The sequence below is a fragment of the Chiloscyllium plagiosum genome, chromosome 6 (genome assembly GCF_004010195.1).
Source record: "Chiloscyllium plagiosum isolate BGI_BamShark_2017 chromosome 6, ASM401019v2, whole genome shotgun sequence".
NCBI lineage: Eukaryota > Metazoa > Chordata > Chondrichthyes > Orectolobiformes > Hemiscylliidae > Chiloscyllium > Chiloscyllium plagiosum.
Window position 1 is genome coordinate 107,892,708 of NC_057715.1, and position 15,210 is coordinate 107,907,917.

The following is a 15,210-nucleotide window of genomic DNA, read 5'->3' on the forward strand; positions in this document are numbered from 1 at the left end:
TTTGGTCTTTCTCTTATCCTGTCTACAGAATTCTGTTTCTACTCTCTAATCTGCTCTCAAGGCTGACACAGGTTCCTCTCCAGTCTTTTCTGCAGAGGTGGACCCTTAGAGTGTTCAAGGTTCATACCTGCTAACATGTGCCTTACAGTGGTAGTCTGTAAAATGTCATCTTCCTCCTGTGCTGTCCTTTTTAATAACATTTTTTAAACTCCCGCTACAAGATAATAATACAAGAAGCTATAACTAAATTTGTTTTTCTGAATTTTGATGTAAGGTATGGACAATGGTCACAGAGTGCGTGTCCTTCTGTTCACTGCCGGCTCTGGGGGTCTTCCTAAGAATGAGACAACCTTTGCAGCACTATTGCAAAAACAAGGATATGCCACTGGCATTGTAGGTATGTCCAAACGGAATGTTACCTGGCTTTGTTTGTACAGTGGAACCTGAAATAATGTGAAGTGGCAGACCATCAAATAAAATGCAATAAGTTTTAAAGGAAAGGCAATTTCCTGTGGCTACTTTGCCACAACCTGCATACACAGTAAAAGTAAAATTGTCCTGCTGAATTGGATTTAGCCTTCACATTTGTCAACTGCTTGATGTGCCTTCAGATATTTTACAGTTAAACAACAGGGAGGGCTGGGGAAAGGGTTTTCTTTCGTGCAAAATGTACTTATTACCCAAATACTTGTATTTGTTGGCTTTTGATAGAAAACGGTTTCCACATTTTATCTCAGTACCTGTCCACGGATGGGGCTGATGGCTGTCATTTCCCCATGTATTTAATTGAAAGTTGGTTTTTCAAAATAGTCAGAGCTAATGAGATACCAAAGTGGGGGAATTGTGCCATCATTTTGCGCTGTTGGGAAGTGTGTGAGAAGAGATCTAAGTTGCCACGCTTAGAGAAGAGGCAATAAATGTAGCCATAATGGCTTCAGTCACCAGGCAGGAGGGCTGAAATTATCCTGTCCTCAGCTGAATGGGAATGAAAGGGATGCGGTAAATATATGGACACTGAGTGGTGCATCCAGAAATCTTGCTTCCATTTCTGTTGTGTGCCATTGCCCCAAGGATGGGTGAGGAAGGGAACCTCAAACAGTCCACCCCTGTTAATAAGAGCATAAGAAATTGGGGCAGCCCATCGAGCCTGCTCCAAAATTCAATAAGATCATGGCTGATCTTTCCATGGACTCAGCTCCACTTACCCACCCACTCACCTTTACCTCATTTCTTTACTATTCAAAAATCTGTCTATCTTTGCCTTAAAAACATTCAATGGGGTAACCCTAACTGCTTCACTGGGCTGGTAATTCCACAGATTCACAATCCCTTGGATGGAGAAGTTCCTTCGCAGTAAACTCATTTGCGTTGTTGCAGGCTGAGTGAGCTCCCATCTCTGGGAGGCCTCAGAATCCCTCAGAGGTTTACACCAACTTCATGTGTCTGTTGAGATGATCCACATTAATGCTGTGAACAAAAGGTTTCATCACCCATTTTTCAATCTATATTCCAAATTTTCACTTGATATTATAGAACATGTTGGGGTGAATCGCATTAGGTGTGCTGAGGAGAGCAGTGGTAGAGGGTGAGGTGGAGAGTGAAGAGCATGTGTAAGGTTTGGTTGGTGTAAAAGGTTGTTGTTAGATACATTCGTAGAACGTAGAACAATACAGTCCAGAACAGGCCCTTTGGCCCTCGATGTTGCACAGACTTGTGAACTAATCTAAGCCCATCCCCCTACACTATCCCATCATCTCCATATGCTTATCCAAGGACTGTTTAAATGCCCCTAACGTGGCTGAGTTAACTACATTGGCAGGCAGGGCATTCCACACCCTAACCACTCTCCGAGTGAAAAATCTGCCTCTGACATCTGTCTTAAATCTATCACCCCTCAATTTGCAGCTATGCCCCATTGTACAAGCAGATGTCATCATCCTAGGAAAAATACTCTTACTGTCCACCCTATCTAATCCTCGAATTCAGATGTTAAAGCACTTTTAAATATAATGAAATACATTTTTGAGACCTTCCCCTGACAGCTCACCATTCGCCCATAGTCCCATCAGAGAATCCTGCTCAATGTAGTGGGGCACGATGGGCTGAATGGCTGTAATATCTCAGTGATTCTGTCAATTGGGGGCTGGAATAGAGGCAGACCATTAAACCTGCCTATGGTGGAATGAGTCTATCTTCATTTCCCAGTGTGAGTCTGAAGAGCAGATTAGCAAACCTGCCTCTAGGCCAAATATGGCCTCAACCCCAGGAAAATTCTGCTGCCTGACAGCTGGGGATGGAGACAGCATGGCGGGGTAGGTGTAATCCCACCTCCATTGGAAAATTCCGGCCCAAGGTATTTATTTCAACTGCACGCTGAGTATATAGTTTTAAGACTACATGCCAACCCTCAACCTTTCTAATCCCCACTGTGGTACCTAAGAGTTTGAAGTATATAGAGGGTATCATTAAAATGTTTTGCATTAAACAATGATTTGAATTCGGTGTGCTATCTTTTTACAGGAAAGTGGCATCTCGGCGTAAATTGTGAATCCCGTGGTGATCACTGTCATCATCCACTTAACCATGGGTTTGATTTCTTCTATGGAATACCTTTCACAAATTTCCATGATTGTAAGCCAGGAGAACGAAGTGCCATTTTAACAGACTTTCAAGATAAATTATGCCTGGTCAATCAGACACTGCTAGTGGGACTTTTGATGCTGCTTGTTTTGAAATGGACTGGCTTTACCAGTACTGACTGGAGGACAATTGTGTGGCTCACGGTTTTCTGCTCCCTGTTCTTTGGAGCTTGGTATTGTGTTTTTGGTTTCGTGAGGCTTTGGAACTGTCTGGTCATGAGGAACCATGACATTGTTCAGCAGCCATCAAATGGAGAAACCCTGCCAACTAGAATGATAGAGGAAGCTCTTGCATTTATTGAAAGGTAAGAAATATCGTTCCAATACCACTGCAGTGTGATGGGACATGTGGGAAGGTTGGATCAAATGTGCTGCCATTCTGATCTTCAACCAGGCAGTGCAGTTGTACACATGAAAGCAGAAATTGCTGGAGAAACTCAACAGGTCTGGGCAACACCGGTGGAGAGAAAGCGGAGTTAAAATTTAAAGTCCAGTGACCTTCCTTGGAGTGAAGGCACTCAAGAAAAGGTGGTACTTATGCTAGTGGCTGGGAGTTAAAAGGAGTGTGCTGATAGATAGATAGGGAGCCCAGAGAGAGAGAGAGCAAAAAATATTTATGCAGACAAAGGGGTTGAGATAATAAACCAAGGAAGAAAAGAACCTAGATGAGATTTGCGCTGGTACGATAGATCAGAGGTTAGCACTGCCAAGAACCCCTGTGTTTGCTTCCAGTCTCGGGTGACTGTCTGTGTGGAGTTTGCACATTCTCTCGCCATCTGTGTAGGTTTCCTCCCACAGTCCAAAGACATTCAAGTCAGCTGGATTGGCCATGCTGAATTGTCTGTAGTGTTCAGGGATGGGTAGGCTCAGTGGGTTAGCCATGGGAAATGCAGTGTTACAGAGATAGAGTACAGGGGTGGGTTTGGGTGGGATTCTCTTTGGATTATCAGTGGGGACTCGATGGGTCTGCTTCCACACTGCAGGGATTCTATGAAGTGATAATGAGCGCTATGAGTGGATTGGCTGTGCTGGAAGCAACCCACCTCATAATAAGATCTGGGGTATGGAAGTAAAGGAAATGGAAGGAGGTTTTCAGAATCTAAAATATTAAACTCGACATTGAGTCCTGAATGCAGAATATGAGGTGTTACTCTTCCAGCTTGCGTTGAGTCTCACTGGAGCACTGCAGCAGATATTTTACATATCTTGACCAGAAGAATGAGGAATAATCCACACACACATGACTGCTTAGAAAATAAGTCTAAAAGGATTAGAACAACATAGCAACCTGGAGTTGTAGACTCAAATGTAGCAAATGCAAGCATCTATTTTGTTGAGTTCGAACAGATATATGTTCCTTCAGTCTGCAAGGAATGGGGCCCTATGTGTTGATATAGGTAGCTTCCAGTACACACAAGTGTTCCTCATTGCAAGTCCGACTGACAATCCCAAATCGATTGTCAATATAATTCTCAGAATTAAGCCTGGAACTGGTGATGGAATCTTCATATATTAACACACAGGATCTGTTCCTTACAGACAGAAATAACGTGGACATGCACTGTCCCTGTTTCAACTTAACCAATTGGATGACAGCCATTCATTGGCTCATTTCTCAGGGCATTGTCTAGAGTGTAAATGAAGTTTGATAATTGACTGTTAATATGCATTATCCATGGTAATGGTCTACCAATCAGCATCCACTTGCCAACCAATCAGATTTCTTCCTTCATACAGTTCAAAATTTTGATTTTCCCCTGAAATTATATTCTTGTAAATTGTCTGAATGCAAGATGAAAAACATCACCAAAACCCATGTTCTGTGCTACTAAATGATCATTAATTGGTAGAAGCATAAATGCAGATTAATTGGACATTTATGGAAAGATGTAAATATGGTGCTAATGTCATTGCATCTGTAATTCAGGCTAATGTTTTGGGGATAAAACCCACTATGGAAGATGGTCAAATTTAGATTCAATTAAAGTCTGTAACAAAAAGCTAGCCTAATGGTGACCATGCAACACTGTACCCATATGGTTCACAAATGTCATTTTTGGAAGAAAATCCACCATCCTTACCTCGTTGAACCTTCAGGAGACTTCAGATCTACAACAACATGGGTAACACTTAACTGTCATCTAGGCAGTTAGGGACACAAAAATATGAACAAAAGACTTAGTGCTTTACCCTGTGCCCCCATTCATTAAGATCATGTCTGAACTGATTTTTAACCTCAACTCTAAACTCCATCATACCTGTGATAATCCTCCAGCCCCTCAGTAATCAAGAATCTATCTACCTCTTCCTTAAGAATATTTAAATCTTTCAGTATTCCCTGCCTTTTCTTCACCTCTGTCTTAAATGGACACACTTTATTTTTAAACTCTCTAGTTCTAGATTCTCGCTCAGTATCCACTCAGTCAAATCCCCTCAGGATTTTCGATGTTTCAGTGAAGTCACCTCCTACTCTTCTGAACTGCACAGGATACAAATCCAGCCTTTCCTCACTAAGCAATCGGTTCATTTCTAGTTGGACAATAAATGCTGTCCAAGCCAACAACACTTACATTCTGAGAACGAATTAAGAATAAAGGCAGAATGGGAACAATATCCTGGGGTTCCTTTACAGAGGGAATGAACTAAGTAAGGGCCTTCTACCATTCTGATACATTTGATGAGGTAGATGTAGATAATATTTTTCTGCTTGGTGGGGAGACCAAACCTCTGTCGTGTTCTCTACCTTATGTTGCCAGTTATTCATTCAGTCATAACTGATTTTTTAAAAAACTGTGCATAAGCCAACAAAGGTGGTCTCAAGTTTATCTTGGTCACAACAAGGATCTGCTGCTGTTACTCTGATACGTGCAATAGCAAGCCAGACAGAACTACTAATCATAAATCGAAGATAGTCACTAACATTTCTAATACAGGATTCATTCTCTTTGCCCAGAGAATGGTAACAGTTATGGAAAATAACCAAGGTTTGTTATGACTGAGCTGGAGGAGTGTTCCATATATCTGTTTCATCCCACTATTCCAGTAATAGCGATATCAATTTAAATGTTCTGTCCAGTTACCAATATGGTCAATTTAGATATTTATCGATATTAGGTTTAAAATAAAATGACTCATCAACCAAGTTTCTTTAAGAAAGAGCAAACTGATTGTTAATTGAGGCATTCAAGTGTGCTTTGGATAATAATTTGGATAAAGATAACATGCAAGAGCATGGGGAATAGTAGGAGATTGGCAGACAGTAGGTAATGAGGCACATTTGAAGAGCAGGTGCAGACACAATGGGCCAAATGGCCTCCTTCTGTGCAGTTACACTTCTGTGTTTGATTTATTTTGAAAGTGAGTCTCATTTGGCAAAAATAAAACCTAATTAACACACAGTTGGAAAGATGGAAGTATAAATATCTACCCTTCTTAAAACCCTACCTTAAAAACACACACACACACACTTCATGCCAGGAAAAGGGAAAAATGGATTTTGCTCTGCAGAGACTCACTTTTGGGAAAATCAAATACTTTTGCCTAATAATGGTTATTTACTGAACGTAGAAAGGATAAGGTGTGGAATGATGAATGTTGAAATATTCACCACTAAACATGAACAGTTGTTCCTATGATCTGTAAATGCAGCTCCTCGAGGAACCATAATATTGAGCATTCTTGAAGTTGCTTTTCAAGAACATCATCAGGTTTCACACTGGATTCATAGGGTCATACAGCATGGAAACATATCCTTTGGTCCAACCAGTCCATGCCGACCATAATCCTAAACTAAACCAGTCCCACCTCCCACGCTTGGCCCATGTCCCTCCAAATGTTTCCTATTCATGTACTTATCCTAATGTTTTTAAACGTTGTAACTGTAGCCCCATCCACCACACCCTCTGGAAGTTCATTCCACACACGAAACACGCTCCTGTGCAGAAATATTTCCTCTCATGTCTTTTTAAAATCTTTCTCCTCTCACCTTAAAAATATGCTCCCCTAGTGTTGGAATCTCCCACTCTATGGAAAAAAAACCTGTCATTCACCTTATCAATACGCCTCATTATTTTCCAAATCTCGGTAGGGTCACCCCACATCCTCCTACCCTCCAGTTAAAAAAGACCCAGCCAGTTCAAACTGAGATTTTTCCAGTAGCACAAGAGGTAAATTAGGAAGCTTCCTCACTTTGGCAGGCTGGTCACCAATATTCCCCAGACAACATCCAAAGCAGAAAATGGAACCTGACACTCAGGCAAATCAATTCCCCCAGTAAATCAGCAGTTAGCACAAAACATGTCTTGTTAGAAATAATGTTCCAATCACCTTTGAGGCCCAAATCCCATGAATAAATAAATAAGTTCTAGTATTCTTACTGTCCCATTCTAAAATATCACTTTTAAAAATATATTTGAAAGCAATCTCTGTAGTTTATAAGGGAGACCTAATGGATTATAATTAATCATTTTCTTTGACAATCAAAGCTTTTTTTTATTATTATCATCACTTGAAGGATCATGAATCTGTGGAATTCTGTACCACAGAAGGCTCTGGAGGCCAAGTCTCTCAATATACTCAAGAAAGAGATAGGTAAATGTTTAAATTTTAAAGGCATCAGGAGATATGGGGGAGGACGTGGAAGTATGGCATTGAGATAAAGGATCAGCCCTGATCATATTGAGTGGTGGAGCAGGCTCTAAGGGCTGAATGGTCTTTGCCTGCTCCTAATTTCTCGCAAGTTGTGTAGCCTGTGCTGCAGTTAACAGTCTCCAAATTGTACATTTTAAATCTAGTCTCCAGTTATTTAGTATGGGGTTGGTTAGCTCATTTGGCTGGATCCTGGTTGGTATTGCACAGTGATGCCAAGAGTGATATGAGTTCAATTTCCCACACCAGCTGAGATGTGATGACTGTCAGGTGAAAGCACCACCAGTTATCTCTCTGCAGTGAGAGAGCAGCCTTTTGGTCCTCTGGGACCATGGCAGTTTTACCTAGTTATTTACCAACATAATGGGTACAGTTTGATATATTTTGTGAGGTAATTCTGTTTTATATGATGTAAAACCTAAAAGGTGGTTGGCTTTTAAGTGGCCTACCAAGCCAATTTATTTTAGGCATAAATGCCACTTTTGCCCTGAGAATAAATCTATTTTCAATGTGACACTGCAGACTTTTTTTTTACGTTTTAAAGTGACGTGTGAGTGTCATTGACTAGGCCAGAATTAAGCGCCCATCTCTAATTGCCCTTCAGAAGGGGATAGTGAACAGCATTCTTGAACTGTATAATCTTTACAAATAGTCCCATGGCGCTGTTAGGAGGGGAGCTCCAGGATTTTGACCCAGTGACTCTGAAGGAACAGTGATATGTATCCAAGTCAGGATGATGAATGGTTTGGAGGGGAACTTATATGTGGTGGTGTTCCAATGTGTCTGCTGCCCTTGTATTCTAGATGGAAATGTGCTGAGAGAATGTTGCTGTGGAAACCTTAAAATTGACATTGGGTTGTATTTTTAGGATTGTTTTATATTTAAAAAAGCAAACTTTCATCTTGACAAAATTTTATATTTTACATTTTAGAAACCAGAGGAAACCATTTCTCCTCCTCGTGTCATTCCTACATGTCCACACTCCTTTCTTTACAACAAAGGCATTTATTGGAAAGAGTAAACATGGCGCTTATGGAGACAATGTGGAAGAGATGGATTGGCATGTTGGTAAGTTTTAAAGACCAATGAGAAGGCAAGGATCAAGAAAATACCATTTGCTGAGGCATCATTCATTATTGTCATAGAGTTATCAGGGTCCTTGGTATCATTTTGCTTCTTCTCTTACTTTTTTTGATCCTCACCTCAACCATGTTTCAATGTTAGCCATTCACACCTGATTTTTCCTCTTCCTCTTCTGTTTTCACTCTCAATCTCTTCTTCAGTGAGGAACATAGGAACAGGAGTAGGCCATTCAGTCCCCGCCCCCGCCCCCCCAGTCCATTCCACCATTCAATGCCTGACCTGTGGCCTAACTTCATGTATCTGCCTTTGACCCATATCCCTTAATATCTTCACTTAACAAAAAATTATCCATCTCAGATTTTAAATTACCAACTGATTGAGCATTGCCATTTGTAGAAGAGAGTTCCAAAGATCTGCCACCTTTTGTGTGTAGAAGTGCTTCCTAATGTCTCTCCATAACCGTCCGGCCCTGATTCTCAGACTGTGCCCCTAGTTCCAGAATCCCCAACTAGCCGAAATAGTTTATCTCCCTTGTTTTTCCTACTAATGTATTGAAGACTTCAATTACCTATTGCCAAGACAATGTTGCCAGTTGTCAGGTCAGGTCAGGTGAGTTCAGTGGACTTGTGACACTGATGGGGGCAAAACTCACCAATCACAATTGGATTCCTATTGTTTCTCTGTCCTCAGAAACTGCCAGTAAAGCTATGTCTTTACAGACTTTCTGCTTTTAAAAATTAATCAACCTGTTCAGAGATGTTATTACACACATCTAGAGCAGGTGGGACTTGAACCCTGTCTCCTACCTCAGAGGTAGTGACACTACCAATGCAATCCAAGAATCCCCAGCTTTATAATATGTAAACATCAACTCAACTACATGAGTCACAATCTCTATTTCACAGCTGACTTTTCATTTTTGCAAAACGACGAAATGAATGGGTTTTTTAATGGAGACAGCATCTGGAATTTTCCAGACGGAAGCCATGTTGGGGATTCCCAGTGTAGGAAACAAAGCATTGACTGGGTGACTGCTTTGCAGAATATATATATGTTCTGTCCACAAACAAGACCATGAGCTTCAAATTACCACTTTAACACACCAGGCGAGGACTTGGGGAGTACAGTGAGAGAGGGACTCACTGAGATCTTTGTAGAGAGAGGAGGAGAACTTGCTCAAGGCTTCGCAGTCAGGTTGAAATCAACTAGGAGACAGTAAGATCTGCAGATGCTGGGGAACAAAGCTGAGGGTGCAGCACTGGAAAAGCACAGCAGGTCAGGCAGTGTCCAAGGAGCAGGAGAATCAATGTTTCAGGCATAAGCCCTTCATCAGAAATATTATTACATAGTCTGTATTATACATTACCCATTGTTAGCCACTTATTGTCCCCATTAGTAGCTATTCATTTTCCCAGGCTGATGGTTATCCATTTCTTTGTCCAATTGTTTTTTTCTCTGTTTGGGTTTATTGCGATACAGTTATTCCTTCCCCACACCCTATGTTATGCATAAAAAAACCTTTTCCTAGCTACCATCAGTTCTGAGGAAGGGTCACTCGACCTGAACCATTAACTCTGATTTCTCTCCACAGATGCTGCCAGACCTGCTGAGCTTTTCCAGCAATTTCTGTTTTTGCCCCTAAACATCATGTATGTTTCAATAAGGTTGTTTTTCATCCTTTTATATTCCAATTTTATATTCCAATGTGTACAGTCCCAATCTACTTAACCTCTCCACATAAGACAGCCCATCCATACTTGTTCTCAGCTGAATGAAACTTCTCTGAACTGCCTCCAATGCCAGGTTTTTCTGTAGATATCTATTACTACTGGACAAATCAGATTCTAAAGTGAAACTTGGCTCATTAAATCCTACCATGTTTTAACCATGAAGGTCAATTACTAAATCCACTGAAATGAGGCTGCCAGTGTACATTGAACGCAAAGAATAACACTTATTATGCAAGGAAAACAAACATTATCTAAATTGCACTGGACAAAAAGGTTTGAAAGACTTGAACACAGAGAAAAGAAAATTCAAACTCAAACTATTCCTTTTATCCAGGCAATATCCTTTCAAATCCCCTGATCTCTGTGATGAACCACCATAATGTCCACACTAAGGCCTCTGTCTCAGGCTGGCACAATCAAAAACCACTTCCCTTCTGGTGAATTTCTTTGCGTTCAATCAATAGTTTTCTTCAGCTGTCGTTTCTTCCTGAGACACCTAAACAATCTAACCTCACTGTCACTTAAACATCAGAGCAAACACATGGATTCTGTAAACTCTGTTTCTATTGGTGTTCTTGCCCGATTCTCTAATGTAGAGCCTAGTGTTATGTTGAGGTTGTACAGGACGTTGGTGAGGCCTCTTCTGGAATGCTGCATCCTGTTCAGGTCACCCTCTTTTAGGAAGGATATTAGTAAGCTGGAGATGGTTCAGAAGACATTTACATTCAGAAGACATACCCAACAACCCAGGATGTTGCTGGGTATGGAGGGTGGATAAGCTGGGACTTTTTCAACAGAGTTTAGGAGGTTGAGGGTGACCTTATAAAGAGACTTATAAAATAATGAGGGGAACAGGTAAGGTGAATGGCAGGTATCCTTTCCCTGGATTGGAAGATTTCAAGACTGGTTTTAAGGTGGGAGGAGAAAGATTTAAGAAAGATGTTAGACACTTTGTTTCACAAAGAGTGGTTCATGTGTGAGTTGAACTTCCAGAGGAAGTCATGGGTGCAGGTACAGTTACAATGCTTGCAAACCCTACTTTTGGATAAGTACATGATATATTGAAAAAGACCTGGATTGTTTGTTAAGTCTCTCATCTTTTAGAATGACCGTGTTGGTTTCAGTTCTTTCATATGTAAATCGCAAAACATTTTTTTTAACAAAAACTAAAACCAACGTGGTCATTCTAAAAGATGAGAGACTTAACAAACAATTCAGTCTTTTTCAACATATAATGTCAGTAACATCACACCGTAAACTTTTGCTATAAATTCTGTGCCTTAACAATCTTATTCTCCACAACCACCGAAAACTAGTGCTTCCTGTTGTGTTGTGTGATTTTTAACTTTGTACACCCGAGTCCAACACCGGCGTCTCCAAATTATTGAAACACGCAGTCTTGTTCGGGGATTTAATGGGGTGGATGCAGAAAGATTGTTTCCTGTTGTGGGACGGAGGGGATGATCTCAGAATAAAGAGTTGGACTTTTTAAAAATACATTGCATAGTTAACTCCCAGCTCTTCAAGTCAATGATGTAAAATCTCGTTAAAATGCACAGGAACAACATGCTCACAGACTCTTTGGCACCAAGTTATAACAGTACTCAAAAATAGCTCACACGTTTTCTCCCTTCTAGACAAATAAAATGTAAACTATTAGTTAAAGTTCAGAGGTCTGATTGAATTTGATGTTCCTTTTGTTTGGATGCCAGGCCAGATTGTAAAGGCCATCGATAATGTCGGTCTAACAAATAAAACCTTGATACACTTCACCTCGGATCATGGAGGCAGTGTGGACTCTGTCGGATCAAATGGAGAGCATGATGGAGGCTGGAATGGAATATACAGAGGTAAATATATTTCAGAACCCAAAATAGGAATGTTAAGAATTTAACAGTTTTTAAAATATCAATAACTATTTTTGCAACTATTTCTCCCTGTAAGATCTAGAGTATTGTTCAGAAAGCTACCATTATTTGTGAGTTTATTTGTCAGAGGGAAATGTTAGTGACATGCAGGCTGCATGGAGATAGCCTTGGTAGTCCTTACCATCGATCCTGGACACCTGGAAGTGTTACGGCATCTGACCAAACATGGGCAAGGCGTCATCCTGCTGGTTTCTGCTTGTCACTGTCTGTCAGCTCATAAGTCAGTCCTTAGAACAAAGTGAACAAAGAACAGTACAGACAGAGAGAAAAAGACGAAAGAACTGCGGATGCTGTAACTCTGAAACACAAACTGAAATTGTTGGAAAAGCTCAGCAGGTCTGGCGGCATATGTGGAGAGAAATCAAGAGTTAATGTTTCGGGTCTTTAGAACTGATGGTAGTTGGGAAAGGAATGGTTTTTATTATAGAAGATGGGGTGGGGGGAGGGAGGAGGAGTGGACGATAGATGGAGGTGGACCCCAAAGAGAAAGAAAAACAATTGGTTAGACAAAAGACTGTTTAAGGATCAGTCTGGTGGAATGAATAACGGCATTGTAGTGACTGACAATGGACAGCGCAGGGCAGTAGCCCATGTAATGACAAGACCTGATGTGTCAGGGGTAGGGGAAATCATGGGAAAGGTGCTCAAACCCTAACATTGAACTGGACTCTTGAGTCCAGAAGGCTGCAGGGTTCCCGAGTGGAAAATGAGATGCTTGCATCAACAGAACAGATGCAACGGAGAAATGTGACTTTCTCAGGACTGAAGTGAAATGTTTCTTTCACTCTGTACAGCTGCTGTGAGGCCTAAGTGTAAAACGATACGAATGGAGTCACAGGTAGATAGGATAGTGAAGAAAGTGTTTGATAAGCTTGCCATTATTGGTCAGAGTATTGAGTACAGGAGTTGGGAGGTCATGTTGTGGCTGTACAGGACATTGGTTAGGCCACTTTTGAAATACTGTGTTCAGTTCTGATCTCCCTGCTATAGGAAACGTTGTTAAATTTGAAAGGGTTCAGAAAAGATTTACAAGGATGTTGCTGGGGTTTGAGGGTTTGAGCTTCAGGGAGAGGCTGAATAGGCTGGGGCTGTTTTTCCTGGAGCGTCGGAGGCTGAGGGGTGACCTTATAGAGGTTTATAAAATCATGAGGGGCGTAAATAGGGTGAATAGCTAAGGTCTTTTCCCCAGCATAGAGGAGTCCAAAACTAGAGGGCATAGGTTTAAGCTGAAAGGGGATATGGTTTAAAAAGGAATCCATGGGGCACCATTTTCATGCAGAGGGTGGTGCATGTATGGAATAAGCTGTCAGAGGAAGTGATAGAGGCTGGTACAATTACAACATTTAAAAGGCACCTGGATTGGTACATGAGTAGGAAGGGTTCAGAAGGATATAGGTGAAATGCTGGCAAATGAAACTAGATTAGTTTAGGATGTCTGGACGGCATGGGCGAGTTAGACCGAAGGGTCTATTCCTGTGCTGTACAACCCCATGACTTTAGAAGAAAATAAGTTGCATGATTCAGATCAGTAAGAAGCAAATTAATACTTTCTTATCACGTTTGTTTCTGTTTCGTAGGTAAAAAAGGATTTGCTGGTTGGGAAGGAGGCATCCGTGTCCCTGGGATATTCAGATGGCCAGGGCTGTTGCCTTCCAACAAGAAAATTGATGAGCCTACCAGTCTTATGGACATTTACTCAACTGTTGTCAGCCTAGCTGGTGCCTCACTACCACAAGATAGGTAAAGAATGTTGATTGCATGGGACTGTTATTATAGCTGTGTGTTCTACCTGTTGGAAAAACGTGTTTTCTTGGTCAACTTTTCAATTCTGAACTCCATTTGACATCATGAAAAGTTACTTTGTAGGTCAAGGGCTTAAAATGAGAGGGGAAAGATTTAAAAGGGACCTGAGGGGCAACATTTTCCTGCAGAGAGTGGTGAGTAAATGGAATGAGTTACCAGAGGAAGTCGTAGAATCTGGTACAATTACAGCATTTCAAGGGCATCTGGATGGGTATATGAAGAGAAAGGGTTTAGAGGGATATGGGCCAAATGCTGGCAAATGGGACTAGATTAATTTAGGGTATTCGGTCAGCATGGACAAGTTGAGCCGAAGGATCTGTTTCTGTGCAGTACATCTCTATGACTCTACCTCCATGATGGGTGCATCATGCAAACTTGTTACAGAGGATCCTCAATTATCCGAAGGACACGGGCGGGGAGTATTTTGTCCGGTTAATCGAATCCCGGATAATTGAATGCTGAATAACATAGTTTAGCCAAGCATCGGAACCTTATGATCTTGCCAGTTCATCGATATTCGGATAATCAAATGCCGGATAATCGAGGTTCCTCTGTATACTGTAACTACACTGGCATCGTTCCTGGTACTGTTGAATTTTGAGTTTTGCTACTGCTCAGCCTGCACTGCAGGGAGCTCCAAGTGCCTCAGCAGAAATATTTAAAAGAAATTAATGCAGAGGATGTGGGTGTCGCTGGTGAGGAGTTTATTGCTCATCCCTAATTACCCAGACCTGTGGCAGCATATGTTGGCCAAACTGGGTAAGGATAGCAGTCACCTTTCCCAGAGGACATTCGTGAACCAGATGGGTTTTTCTGACAACTGACAATGGTTTCATGGTCATCTTTAGACCCTTAGTTCCAGGTTTTTTTAACTGAATTCAAATTCTACTGTCTGCTACAGCAGGATTTGAACCCAGATCCACAGAACATGACCCAGGTCACTGGATTAATAGTCTGGCAATAATACCACTCTGCCATTGCCTCCCTAGAGAAGGGTTGTACTTGCCTTCCTACAGGCTAACACGACATAATTAGCATTGGTGCTTTGCAACGGAGCTCTTGACATGCAGTCAAGTTTTAACATTGGAATGGAGGAAATAGGACAAGAGAAGGCCATTTGGCTCTTTAAGTCTGCTCTGGCGTTCAACGAGGTAAAAGCAATGACTGCAGATGCTGGAAACCAGATTCTGGATTAGTGGTGCTGGAAGAGCACAGCAGTTCAGGCAGCATCCGAGGAGCAGTTTCGGGCAAAAGCCCTTCATCAGGAATAAAGGCAGAGAGCCTGAAGGGTGGAGAGATAAGCTAGAGGAGGGTGGGGTGGGGAGAAAGTAGCATAGAGTACAATAGGTGAGTGGGGGAGGGGATGAAGGTGATAGGTCA

The 15,210-nt window shown here is 41.5% G+C and overlaps 1 protein-coding gene across 5 annotated transcripts in view; it reads left to right on the top strand.

Moving 5' to 3' along the window:
• The window catches only part of LOC122551174 (arylsulfatase H-like), a 38,234-nt gene that overhangs the window by 16,633 nt on the left and 6,391 nt on the right, over positions 1 to 15,210 (top strand). For all 5 annotated transcript variants that reach the window (XM_043692802.1, XM_043692805.1, XM_043692804.1 and 2 more), the window contains 5 exons: positions 275 to 397; positions 2,521 to 2,944; positions 8,218 to 8,354; positions 11,812 to 11,949; positions 13,605 to 13,767. In XM_043692802.1, the coding sequence (XP_043548737.1) occupies positions 275 to 397; positions 2,521 to 2,944; positions 8,218 to 8,354; positions 11,812 to 11,949; positions 13,605 to 13,767 (985 nt within the window). The remainder of the gene's footprint in view (positions 1 to 274; positions 398 to 2,520; positions 2,945 to 8,217; positions 8,355 to 11,811; positions 11,950 to 13,604; positions 13,768 to 15,210) is intronic.